A 13072-nucleotide genomic window follows, 5' to 3' on the forward strand; every position below is an offset into this window, starting at 1 on the left:
GCAGTGGCTGCTCCTGGCCACCGCAGCCTTGACCTGCTGGGCTCCGGCGATCCTTCCGTCTCAGCCTTCCAAGTAGCTGGAACTACAGGCGTGAGCTACCATGCCCGGCTACTTTTTTTTATTTATTGTAGAGATGAGGTCTCGCCAAGTTGCCCAGGTGAGTCTCGAACCCGCGGGTTCAGGCAATCCACTCACCTCAGCCTCCCAAGGTGCGGGATTACAGGCTGAGCCACTGAGCCCGGCGATTTCTTAGTTTTAAATGGCACTATACAAGAGGATTCTTTTCAATTTAGAATATTCTGATGAACAATACACAACTTGAAACACATATGAATGTATAATGTATACTTCCGAATAGAACTCTTATGGGTCCTGTCTGCCCCCATTCAAGCATTTTGATACCTCTTTATACCTAGCATGCTTGATTTGTCCAGCTGTCACCACTATCTAGGAAAGTTTGGGTAGAGAAATATAATTCTATTGTACTGATTCAGGAATAAGTTTTTGACATTATCCAAAACAAGCTTCTCATATCTTTCTCAGTTTAGAAGATTCAGGCACAAATTTTTAGTTGGCATTCCAAAATCACAAGATAGTATTTACCACCTTGCTATGTTTTAAATGTGTCCTCTCCAGAATTCAGGCATTGACAGTGTGATAGTACTAAGAGGTAGAGCATTTAAGGGGTATTTAGGCCATGAGGGCTTCTCTCTCCTGGATGAGATTAGTCTCTTGTAAAAAGCATTTGTCTAACTTGACCTTTGCTTTCTTACATATGAAAGCATAATGCTCCTCTCCTTCAGAAAGTACAGCCCTTATCCCACAACCAAACTTACCATTGCCTTGATCTTAAACTTTGCAGCCTCTAGAACTCTGAGAAGTAAATACCCACTGTTTATAATTTACCCAGTCTCAGGTATTCTGTTGTAGCAGCAAAAAAAGACTAAGATAAGTAATATAATTCTATTGTGCTGATTCAGGAAGACTTTTTCAACATCATCTGCAACAATTTTCTGCTTTCTTTCTCAGTTTTGTAAATTCAGGGACACATTGTTAATTGGATTCCCAAAGCCACACGATGGGTAGTAATAGTTTGAAAAGTTCTGACTCCCACTCCTTGAGCCCAGGAGTTCAAAACTGCTGTGAGCGACAGTAGCGCTCTTGCACTCCAGCCTGGGCCACACAGCGAGATTCTGTCTCACAAAGAAGAAAGAAAGAAAGAAAAGGAAATGTGTAATTTCTCATGATAATAATGTTTGTACCATGACATGTTAAATCAAGTTAAGGTACTATAAGAAGAAAGGGCACTAAATAGACAATAGGAGAGTACGTTTAAATCTACTTTCACTCACCGATTATTAGACTGTGGACAAATCCCTACCCATAGCTGAGCTTCAATCCTCATTTTTGTAAAATGAAAGAGTAAAATTAATGAGATGCTCTTAAGAGAACTCTGTGGTGCCGGCATTTCAGGTATTCAGTGTTTTACACTCTGCCCTTGGAGAAGGAAAGAGGCTAGGTTCTATAGCTTTTCTTCTTTTCATAAAGGTATGAAGAGGTTTAACTTAGTCTAATTGACTACATGTATGATAGGGAAGAAACTGGGGAATATGTGTCCTCCTGACTATTACCCTGCAGAGTCTGAAGGAACCACTGCGCTATTGTAAGGTCTTGCCTTCCTTACACCGTAGTTACATAAAAAATACAAAAAGATAAACAGGAGAAACCTGAGAAGGGACATTTTTGTGATAACTCTTTAGAAAGAGGCCGCCCACACAGAAAACACATGCTGCTTCCTCACAGCCTGACCAATTTGGCATTCAGAGTACAAGCTCACAGGAGAGGGGTTGGGCCTCTCCAGGCAGGAACTGGAGTCAGAGACTTCCCCTGCTACTTGCTGGGGGAAAAAACATTAGGAATGCCTTTCAATGCCTTGCTTCCTGAACTGGCTCACAGTAGCCAGGCATCTTGGGACAATCTGGCCACAACTCAATCTCACCCCTGCAGGAATCCAGATGCACGCCAAGTACAGCAGCACGAGGGACATGCTGGATGATGAGTGGGACACCACCATGAGCCTGCATTCTCAAGCCTCTGTTACAACCCAGCAGCCAAAGCCCAGGCACACAGGTACTCTGTCTCTTGGAGACCAAATAGATCAGAGGCCTTGATAAATGCATAAGATGAGCTACCTCTGCTAGGAATGTGCAAAATGGAGGAAGGAGAAAAAATGTTTTCATGATTTACAGTGATGTGTAACTGTGTACTTTCCACAACTTAATGCCACATATACGAACTTCTGGAAATTTAAACTCAGTATATACACAAATGTTTGTTTTTCTAAAATGGTATTGCTAGCATCGTGGTTTTCAGTTGAAGGTGTGTTGCTTTCTCCACGCAGGTATACCATACAAAAGTGAAACTGTATGTACAGTTAAAGCTATATCCCTTTTTCACACCTTCCCATGAAGAACAAGTCAAGCATTGTTTTGTTTACCATCTGTGATCTGACCTGGAAATTTAAATTTGTAAAACTATATTTTTTCTAGTTTTGAACTCATGGTGTTAAGAGGGAGATTTCCAAGTAGAAAAATTGGCCCTGTTACTTTATTGTAATAATAATTTAGCATTTTGAAGTTATGAGACCTTGGTAAAGTCATGTCAACATAGGGGTTTGGTTTTATCATCTGTGAAATGAAAGGTGACTAAAGCAAATGCTTTCTAAGATCCTTTTAGCTCCTAAGTTCTGTGATTTGATAATCTAAATGGTGGCCTCGGATTCAGTTACATCCAGTCCGTATTTCTTTTTACTCTATTTACTCTATTTCTTTTTACTCAGAATTATTGAGAAGATTGAATCACATTAGAAAAATATTTAATTTTAGTTATATTTAGCCTCTACTTTATAATTTTATTTCCAGTTATTCACTCTATGACATAGGCATGATTTCTTTTTTAGTTCTATTCTATTCCATAAGTGACATATTAGAGAAGGATCTTATTTCCTGGGCCATTCAGCCAATCTAAAGCAGACATGTGACTTGAGTTCTACTGAGAAGATCTCATGTAATCATATAGTTAGGACTAGGTTCTAGGTCCTAATACTAGGTATGCTACTTACCATCTGTGTGATCTTACACAAGTTACAAATTATTTAAGTATTCTTGGTCTCACATTTTTTATATGTAAAATATTAATGACAGCAAACATTTTTATAGTGCTTATTATATGCCTACATTTTTTGAGCCATATTATACATATTAATTCATATTAACTTGAACTAATATAATAGAAGTAACAAAACCTCCCTTATGGGGTGGCTATGAGTACGAAGAATGGTAAACCATGTAACGGACTTGGTATGTCACAGACACTTCAAAAAAGTAAGATTCCTCTCAATATTTCATCCCTTGAAAATTCCTAAAATGTTCTGTTCAACGATTTTTGTCAGTCTACACCAGAAAAGTAGCCTAATTGTGTTTCCCTTTTAACCATATTCAGGTTTTCGTCACCCTTCTAAATCCAGACATACCCTTTTATAGTGTTATCTCTTTTCCCCTTTATCAAGTAACTTTCTTCTTTTTCCCTGCTAAATCTTTCCACGCATTTTCTTTTCATAGAATGATCCTCCATCCAAGACCTTCTACTATGTTTTTTTTAGGTGAATTTTTTTTTTTTTTTTAATTACCCAGTAAGTTGTAAGGGGACATTGGGGGATTTCCAGGCTCTATGATATGAAGCTAAAAGACAACAGTAGAGATGTCAGTTTCTGTAGCAACAGGATATATGTAATGAGATACAAAGTGTTTTCCTCCAGAAAATCTTTTGAAGAGTCAGTTCAGGGCTGTGGTTTTGAGTGGCTTGTGTACAACTTCATTTTTCACCTTTGACTGGGGCCAGGAACTCTCCTAAGAATTAGTGATCAGCAAAATCTGGAACAGTGTGTACAAGTAAGTTCTGCTGAGGATGAAGGGTGGAGTCAGATAAAACACTAACTGCAACATGTGGAGCCTTTTTGTAAGAAGTGGAAACTGAAACAGTAGGAATGGAGGTTACCAAGAAGTGTCTTGGAGGCAAACATCTGGAACAGTTATCTTACCTTACATGTATATCTTTAAAAAAAAAAAATCTTTTTGTGATAATACAAATATTTAGAAAATGTCACTATAGAAGTCAAATTATTTGTTAGGTAAATATCCGATACACTTTTGTTGTTAAAACTAACAGGGCAAAAATCACTCTGAGAATTTTTTAGCAATGTAGAGGATTCAGATTCAACTGAATTCTCTGGTACAATTATGAGTGGGAAATGATTATTTTTTCTTTATAATTAAAAGCAATACATTATATTCATTCATTTATTTTTTTAGATTTTTATTCTCAAGCCTCTGTTACAACCCAGCAGCCAAAGTCCAGGTACACAGGTACTCTGTCTCCTGGAGACAAATAGATCAGAGACCTTGATAAATGCATAAGATGAGCTACCTCTGCTAGGAATGTAAAAAATGGAAGAAGGAGAAAATGTTTTCATGATTTACAGTGATGTATAACTGTGTACTTTCCACAACTTAATGCCACATATATGAACATCTGGAAATTTAAACTCCATATATACACACATGTTTGTGTTTAAAAATGCCAAATAATTGAAGATATCGTAAGTAAAAGTAAAATGCGAAGTTGTGATTGATTGGGATCATGTTATTCCCATACTGAGGATATAATGTTGACTATGATATGATCCCTGCTTAAAAAGAAACTGAAAGTCTAATACAATTCTTAACTAAGCTATAAATGTACTAAGGTGTGGAAGGAGGCGCAGCTGAGAGCTTAGTTAGTTCTACCTAACTGGGTAGAGGAGATCAGGAAAGGTTTAAGAGAGTGAGTGACCATTGAGTTGATGTTCCACAAGACATGGCATCGGTGGTGAGGGTGTTTGAAAGGTGCAGTCGGCAGAGATACACATGAAAGGAAAGCCATGAAGGTTTTGCATAACTTTGTGCTCTTAGAGTACTGTAAGCAATATGCATGGCTGCGGTATAGAGGTGGACGAGGAGCTTGTCAAGTTAAGGGTGGCCTTTAGGCCATACTGAAGTATTTTAACTCTATTCAATAGTTAAAATAAGATCGGTGAGGAATTTAAACAGGGTGAAATATAATCAATTTTGTGTTTCTGGAAGACCATGTGGGCTTTAATGAAAAGGATGGATTGAAGGAGTGGATGCGCTGATGCCTAGTTTTTTCACTGGTCCAGCCACAAGATCACAAGAACTTGAAATGAGGCAATAAGGTAAGAATGAGGCAGAGGAATCAGATGCGAAAGATGATGAGGAGATAGAGTATACATTATTGGTGATTGATTACACGTGAGAAGACAAGAAAAGAAAGATTGACTGTAGGTTGACTAGGTTCTGTCAACCTACAGAATGGATGGTGTTGCCATAAACTGAGACAGAAACTATAGGAGGAATAGGAGAGGTGATGAATTCAGTTTGAGTTTAAGGGGAGGACAGACATATATTTGGAGCTGTCCAAAGACACTTGCATGTGCAGGATGTGGACTGGGGTAAGAATTCCAAGCTACGTATATGTATGAGGGAATTATTGGCATAGTAATTAAATAAGTAAAGTAAGCACTTAAATAATTAAGTAAAATAGATAGCTTGTAGCTAAAATTTATGAGAGTGAGGTCACTGAGGGAGGGAATGTAAAATGAGAAGAAAAAAGAACAAAAGACTAGAGTGGCAAGGACAGAATCATAGGGAATATCAACAACTGAGGGGCAGAAAGAACTAGAGTCCAATAAGAGCCACTGAAAATGGATAGTAGAGAGCGGCAGAAGCAGGAAGGAGAGGCATCTTGGACAGAAAGAGACAATAAATTCAAGAGTAATGGAAAGTCAATGGCAATGACGAAAACATTTTAAAAATCACAATAAATATGCAGAGGGTTTAAGTGGGAGGAAAATTAGAAATAGTTTGTTTTAACAATAAAGAGGAAAATAAAAAATGATTATTTTTGATAGCAGTGGTTTGAAAAGAAACGGATGACTAAGTAGTAGAAGAAATAATTTATTTTATCTCTTTTGCTCTCTCTTTTAAAGATATAAAGGGTAAATTCTGAAGTATGTAATACCTGTTAAGATATTGCAGGGTTGAGTGAGAGATTTTAAAACTTATTTTCTAAGATGTGGAGAACTCTGAATCAATTGTAGATAGAAAGGAAGTATGGGGAAAGAACTCACATTAGATATGGCACAGAAAGAGAGGATGAAATAATTGATGGTCCAAAATTCCTCTGGTGTGTTAGTCTAACAAAAGAATATGAAAAACTCCTTTTATTAAATAATTTAAAAAATTTAATAATAAATTCAGTTCATTTTTTTCTTCTACTCACATTCATTACAATGTCATTGAATTTTTTCAGCTTTTTAGTTTCATTTCTTCAGTTACAATACACAAGGGGGGGGACCCTCCAAAAACCTGAAATTTATTTATGAAAAATTGTGTATTTATTCCAACATGTTTAAACTTCAGTCACAAATATGCTCCATTTGATGCAATACACCTATCAAGATGCTTTTTCCACTGCTCAAAACAGTTGAACTCATCAATTTTGATGCCTTGTAGTGCTTCTGCTGTTTGTTGTTTCACCTCTTCCACATCAGCAAAACGTTTCCCTTTGAGGACTTTTTTCACTGAGGAAACAACAAAAAACAAAGTCATTGGGGACAAGATCAGGTGAATAAGGAGGGAGGCATGGGAGGGGCGGTCATGTCATTTTTGGTCAAAAGCTGCTGAACAGTCAGTGCAGTGTGGGCGGATGTGTTGTCGTAGTGGAAGAATCAGTCACCTGTTTGCCACAACTCAGGACGTTTCTTCCGCAACACAGTCTGTCACAACAACACTAGCTGGCACACTGATGCCAATGGGTTCCTAGAACACTTACCTAATGAGGGAACCCTGTACTACAAAGGGCCCACCCTCCAAAAGATAATTTCATTTTGGGGGGGTCCCCCCTTATAAATCCCTCATCTCAGAGTCAAAACATAAATCACTGCCAATTTATTCAATAGATCTTTCAAGCAAACCCTAATTACAAAACTTTATATAAGGCACTAGTAAACTCTAGTTTTGAGGTGCTTAGAGAAGTGGAAGGAATATTCTAAATCGATAGTTATAACAAAATGTCATTTAGTACTTGAGTCTACCTTGGAGGCCACATATCAATATAGGAATGGGTGAGCTACATGTGTAGTTTTGCAAATTCATAGAGGAGGTGGCATGTGATCTGGATCTATGAGACACAATCCAGGTTTTCCAGACAGCAGAATGGGGCACTGGGTGATTGTCCATAATGAAGGTCACAAGCACAAAAATCAAAGCAGGGTCAAGAACTAGCCAGGTGCACATGTCAGATATATAATATATTAAAGGTGTAAAAGTAAGAAAGACATAAATTCAGAAGAAAAGATGAGGTGCTCATTTTGGATTAGATTTTAGATTAGGGAAAGAGTAATTTTGGGAATCACCAGCAGAGTCTAATATGAGGTGAAAAGGAGGACCATTGGGCTGAGGAATGGTAAGTCTTCAAAGGCAGGAAGTTTATGAGGGGTTTTTGGGCAGACTTATCAACCTAATCCTGAATTGAACCTCACATCTTTAAGATAAAAAAAATAAGAAATACGGCATGCTAAGAAATTTCTACTAAAAAGGGATGTGCCTTGGAAAACTTTTTCTTATGGAAGCGAGGAAGCATCATTTACACTTTCAAAGGTTCATCTTGCTGATAAAGTGATATTGAACACATATTCACAACATATTTATTCATAATATAGAAGTAAAAAGTTGTAAGTGCTAAAACACTGGTGTCTTTCTATAATTCCTGATGGGACTGTCATATAAGGGTGAATATTAATGTAAGCTGTGTTGGGAGGATAGAAAAATGATTTAAAATGTCTAGCTCTGTAATCAGTCTGCTTGAGTAGGTCTATTACTTACAAGCTGTGCAAACTTAGGCAAATTAAATGTCTCCCCAGTAATTAAATTTTCTTATCCAAGTATAGGTTAAAAAATATTTGTTCTTTAGAATTATTTTTGGTAGCTTCCAATGAAATACAACTATATCTATATATATATCACACTCAGTAACTGTTATTAACAGTAGCTGTGTGTTTCTGAATAACCTGTCTAATCCTTCTAGGCTTCAGTTCCCTGCCTGTGAAATATCTACCTTATAGGGTGTTTGTAAAGTTACATGAGAACATTTCTATTAGATATTTATCTGAGTAACTCAAGAAATTTCAACAATTATTATTAATGGTAAAGTTACTTTTAACCATACTTTGAAACTCTTTGAGATATAAAATTTACCAACCTAAATTTTACTCAAGAAGAAATATATAATTAAGTTTTTAAATACTGTGAATTGAAAACTCAGTGATATTCTGGAAATAGCATGTGATCTTAGACATATTTTCTTTGTAAATAATAGGATGGATAATAACCATTTACATTTAAGGAGAATGAAAGTAGCTGTATTTGAATAAGCTTTATAAGAGAAAGAAAACTTGCATTTTCATGAACAGAGTTAAGCAGTCTCAACTCACTGAACTCAGACTCCAGTGAGGAGATTTCCTATGTGACATATGCGAGGATCAAGGAAACAAAGAGAAGTTGCTGAAAAGACAACAACTACATTTAAAAATATATCCAAAAGTCAAACATGGCTAGCAATGTTTCATTGTTGAAAATGTTCAAAGTAATGATCTAAAAGATCAAAGTATTTTCTGAAATATTGATATAATGCACATCACCACCTGTTTTGCCCCTCTGTGTCTCCTGATTCACAGAAAAGTATACTAAGTATGGTGTTAAGCATAATTATTTAATCCTAGCTCTGCCACTAGTTTGCAATATGCAAATTACTTAAACTTTCCATATTTCCCAGTTTTTGCCTTTCAGGGCACATTAAGAGACTATACTTGGAAATGTCTGCTTAATTTTTCACAGACCCTGGGCATGGTGGAATAGAAACTTTCCCTTACTGATATCTAATGAAGAGTAACTGGTCAAGTATGACAACTCTCTTCATCCACAAAGTTTCATATAACTACATAGGAATTTGTATTTGAGACTTGACCCTGGCATTGTATCCTTTTATAGTATGGTTATAGTAAGAGGATACAGGAAAGGGATGGTTTTTTTCTATACATATCTTATTATTCTTTGGGATGTTTATATCATTCCTTGACTTGTCCACGCCTCTTTCTAAGCATGCCTCAGGAGACAGTATTCAAGTTATCTTCCAAAAAATAAAACCACAATAAAGCCAAACCAAACTCAAGCAACCTTCAGGCAGCTAACTTTTGTGAAAATCTGTCTTATGTTAGGGTGGAGGTGGTCCCTAGAGAGAAACTTTAGTATGATTAGGAGAACTTGGAAAAAAACTCAAAGACATTACACTCACAGTTAGAAAAAACACCTAGAGGGAAAAATAACATCAAAGAAAAAGAAAAAGAAAACGTTTATAGTCTTCATCATGGAAATTTGGTTTCCTGAGAAATGTACTACTCAGGACAGGTCAGTGTTTCTCTGGTCTTCAGATAATACTAGGGGTTGTGAATATTGGAGAAAAGGAGAAAGAGAGAGAGAGAGAGAGAGAGAGAGAGAGAGAGAGAGAGAGAGAGAGAATATGAGAAAATGAATGTGAGAATTTGATAAAAGGAAGATTCTAATTTTTTAAACTGTGATTTCTTAGCAGAAGAAATCAGAAGACATACTACACTTTCTTTATATGTGCTGTAGGTAATCTCAGAAAAGATTATGTGTTTGTTCTTTTTATGGATAAAATTATTAGTGAAAAATGTTATAATCTCTAAAATCCAGGCCCTCACTTTACTGTAAGGATTTAAGTTCACTCTTCTTTTTGGTCCTTTAAGCAGAAAATCAATACCTTCATGTCCCTAATGTTATGCAAGGGAAATCAGATTTTTAAAAAAATTTTGAGTCAGAGTCTCACTCTTGTCATCCAGGGTGGAGTGCAGTGGCACACTCACAGCCACCACAGCCTCGACCTGCTGGACATAGGCAATCTTTCCATCTCAACCTTCCAAGTAGCTGGAACTATAGACACACACCACCACGCTGGGCTAGTTTTTGTGATTTATTGTAGAGATGAGGTCTCACCAAGTTGCCCAGGCTGGACTTGAACCCCTAAACCCCTGGGCTCAGGCATTCCTTTTGACCTGCTGGGTTTAGGTGATCCTTCTGCCTCAGCCTTCCAACTAGCTATAACTACAGACACCCGCCACCATGCCTGGCTAATTTTTGTGATTTATTATAGAGACAAGAGCTCACCAAGTTGCCCAGGCTGGTCAGATGTTTTTCTTCTAATCAACCTATAAAACTTAACTTTAGAAAACTCTCTGGATGTCTGTAAATTTTACATAGTTTAGGTCACACTAATATTTTATAATTTCATTTTTCATTTATTTAAACATTCAAATATTTGTTCAACCCTAAGGTGCCAGGTATTATTTTCAGTAGTGGAAATACACTTTTAGACAAGATAAACAAGATCATTGTTTTAATGGAACATGCATTTAAGAGAAAGGAGATAAACAAACAAAAGTCATGAAAATATTATTTAATAACCTTATTTTAAAAGCCACATATAATAGTGTGAGTGACATGCTAGGGACGAACTCATGGGCCTCTTCTAAAGATGCCCCATTTAAACTGAAATTAATGCAGAAGCAGAGATAGAGCTGACACAAGATACAAGACAGAGGCAAGCTTGACAGAAGTAGGACAAAATAGAAGGCCATGATGAGTAGTGCATTTGAATGAGGAAAGAATAGTTCAGAAAGGTATGAAAGAGCTAGGGAAGGTCTTAATAAAGAGACTATTGTGTGAGACTATTTTATTGTGAGTGCAATAAAGCTACTGGAAATTTTTAAGTCAGAAGTACCACAATGAAATTGACATTGTTAAGAAAGATTCATTTGGATTTGATTAATTAAAGCTATTTATGAAGGAGATGACTATTATGAGTGGATGCAATTCATATTTTAAATATATAGGTTTGTCTAGTCTGTTTTTAACATTTTTTTTCTATTAGATTGTAAATTCCAGAGGATAGTAATCATATTTTCTATTTCTATACTATCTTTACCACTTATTATTCCCTCATTTGGAAATAATATTGAGCACAAATCTCCATGCCTAGAATGTATTATGTAGAGGACCTTGTTAGAAGGAAAATACTTTATGTATCTTTAATCTTTTTGTTTTAGAAACTGACTTGATTTCTCAATGAAGTAAAACTCACAAGTCACAGAATAGATCAGTGTGTTTAAGGGTTTTACTCTCCTTTGTTTCATTTTTGTCACAATGCTGGATGCTACTTGCATCTAATTAAGACTCTACCCTGTCAGACATCTCAAGTCATTCAGACCCAGATAGGTGACATCACTAGGTGATGGGATAACCCTTGACTTACTACAGTGAATATTCTACAATTACAAATCGAACTTAAGGGAATGGGCACAAGTAAAAGACGCTGTTCACACCTTTTAAAATTATTAATTATCTAATGTTAAATTATTTAAAAACTGAAATAGTTTAAGGCAACAACCCCTTCGGATCCCCTCCCACTGTGGGAGTTTTTCTGTCCTCTTTATAAATCCTGCTTAAAAAAAACCTTGAGATAGTTTAGATCCATCCTAGAGAAATTGATGATCATATTTATTTGCTATCTATTTTGATGAGATGTAAGTCAAATAAGTAAGCAAACAGCATCCTTCCATATGAGGGATTTGTTTTTTAACCAAAAGCCTCAAAGAGAAATGGTGAAATGAAATGAACATTCCTTATTATTGATATGCAATTTGCCATTTAGATGAAGCATAGGTGGAACTCGGGGGGTGGTGGGGAGCATTTTGCAAAAGCAACAATAAATTAATTTTATCTTTTCCTTGATGATGTGAAAAGGTTTTTCTTGTTAAAGTTCTGAGACTTTCAGGCTCTATTTCAGCATTTTCATGAGTCTTTCATAATTAGAATTTTGACAAACAGAAGGTTATACAAACAACTGTATGAAAATAATTGTAATGCATAATATAATTCACTGCCAAGTAGGACTTCTGGGGGGAGGGCGAACAGAGATGATTGAAGCTTACAAAAGAATCTAGCTGTTTTCTAGCGCTGGTTACCGTTGTCCTGCATGGTTTATTTCTGTCTAGAATCAATCGCTCTCACTTGCTTGTTGCTGACTTAGATCTAAGACGAAGAAAAAGTCAAATCCTGCTTTTTCTTTTGTTCCCTGCAGAGCATGGGGCTCCCTCTTCAGCTTGGCGTCCAGCTGCCCTGACCTTACTGACTTTGTGCTTGGTGCTGCTGATAGGGCTGGCGATCCTGGGGTTTGTGTGTAAGTCCACTCTGACTGGGGGGAGGGTTCTAGTTCCAGGGTTTGTCAAGGATGAGAAAAACTTGTTATAGACTTTTTAACTTTAATTCTGGAAAATTCTGTGTACCTTTTTCTAATGCCAACTATTTAAATGATAAGTAGAAGAAACATTAAAATCTGGTAATCACTTGCCAACTAGAATTAAGCATTTTGTTTGAGATAAGGATTTTGTTTGTTTATATGCCAATATGTAAAAAAAAAAGTCATAATTTTAAAAATGCATGCTTCAACTCTTTTTAATTCCAAAATTAGTCGAGTGGCAGAGATTTTTGCTCTCAGTATGTATGGACTAGTGCAGAAGGAAAAGACTTTATTTATACACCACACTATTGATAGAGAGTAGTTAAGCTGCTTAATCATTATGATATTTTTCAAAAAGGCCAGAAAGTTATAGAGTCATTTACAAAAACTAGTGAAAATCAAGCAAAAAAGAATGGGCCGGGCACAGTGGCTCAGCCTGTAATCACAGCACTTTGGGAGGCTGAGGTGAGAGGACTGCCTGAGCCCAGGGGTTCAAGACCAGCCTGGGCAACTTGGTGAGACCTCATCTCTAAAATAAATTAAAAAAAAAAAAACTGGGTGTGGTAGCACGTTCCTGTAGTTC

The 13072-nt window shown here is 36.5% G+C and overlaps 1 protein-coding gene across 1 annotated transcript in view; it reads left to right on the forward strand.

The window, feature by feature from the left end:
- The first annotated feature begins 1876 nt into the window (after window positions 1-1876).
- LOC103263018 (C-type lectin domain family 1 member A) overlaps window positions 1877-13072 on the forward strand; it is a 71931-nt gene continuing 60735 nt past the window's right edge. Inside the window, 2 exon segments of the mRNA XM_021713734.1 lie at window positions 1877-2130; window positions 12331-12429. Of these exon segments, the coding sequence (XP_021569409.1) occupies window positions 1929-2130; window positions 12331-12429 (301 nt within the window). The 5' untranslated portion in view covers window positions 1877-1928.

Source organism: Carlito syrichta, unplaced genomic scaffold (genome assembly GCF_000164805.1).
Source record: "Carlito syrichta isolate Samal-C Ts95f unplaced genomic scaffold, Tarsius_syrichta-2.0.1 Scaffold304704, whole genome shotgun sequence".
NCBI classification, from domain to species: domain Eukaryota; kingdom Metazoa; phylum Chordata; class Mammalia; order Primates; family Tarsiidae; genus Carlito; species Carlito syrichta.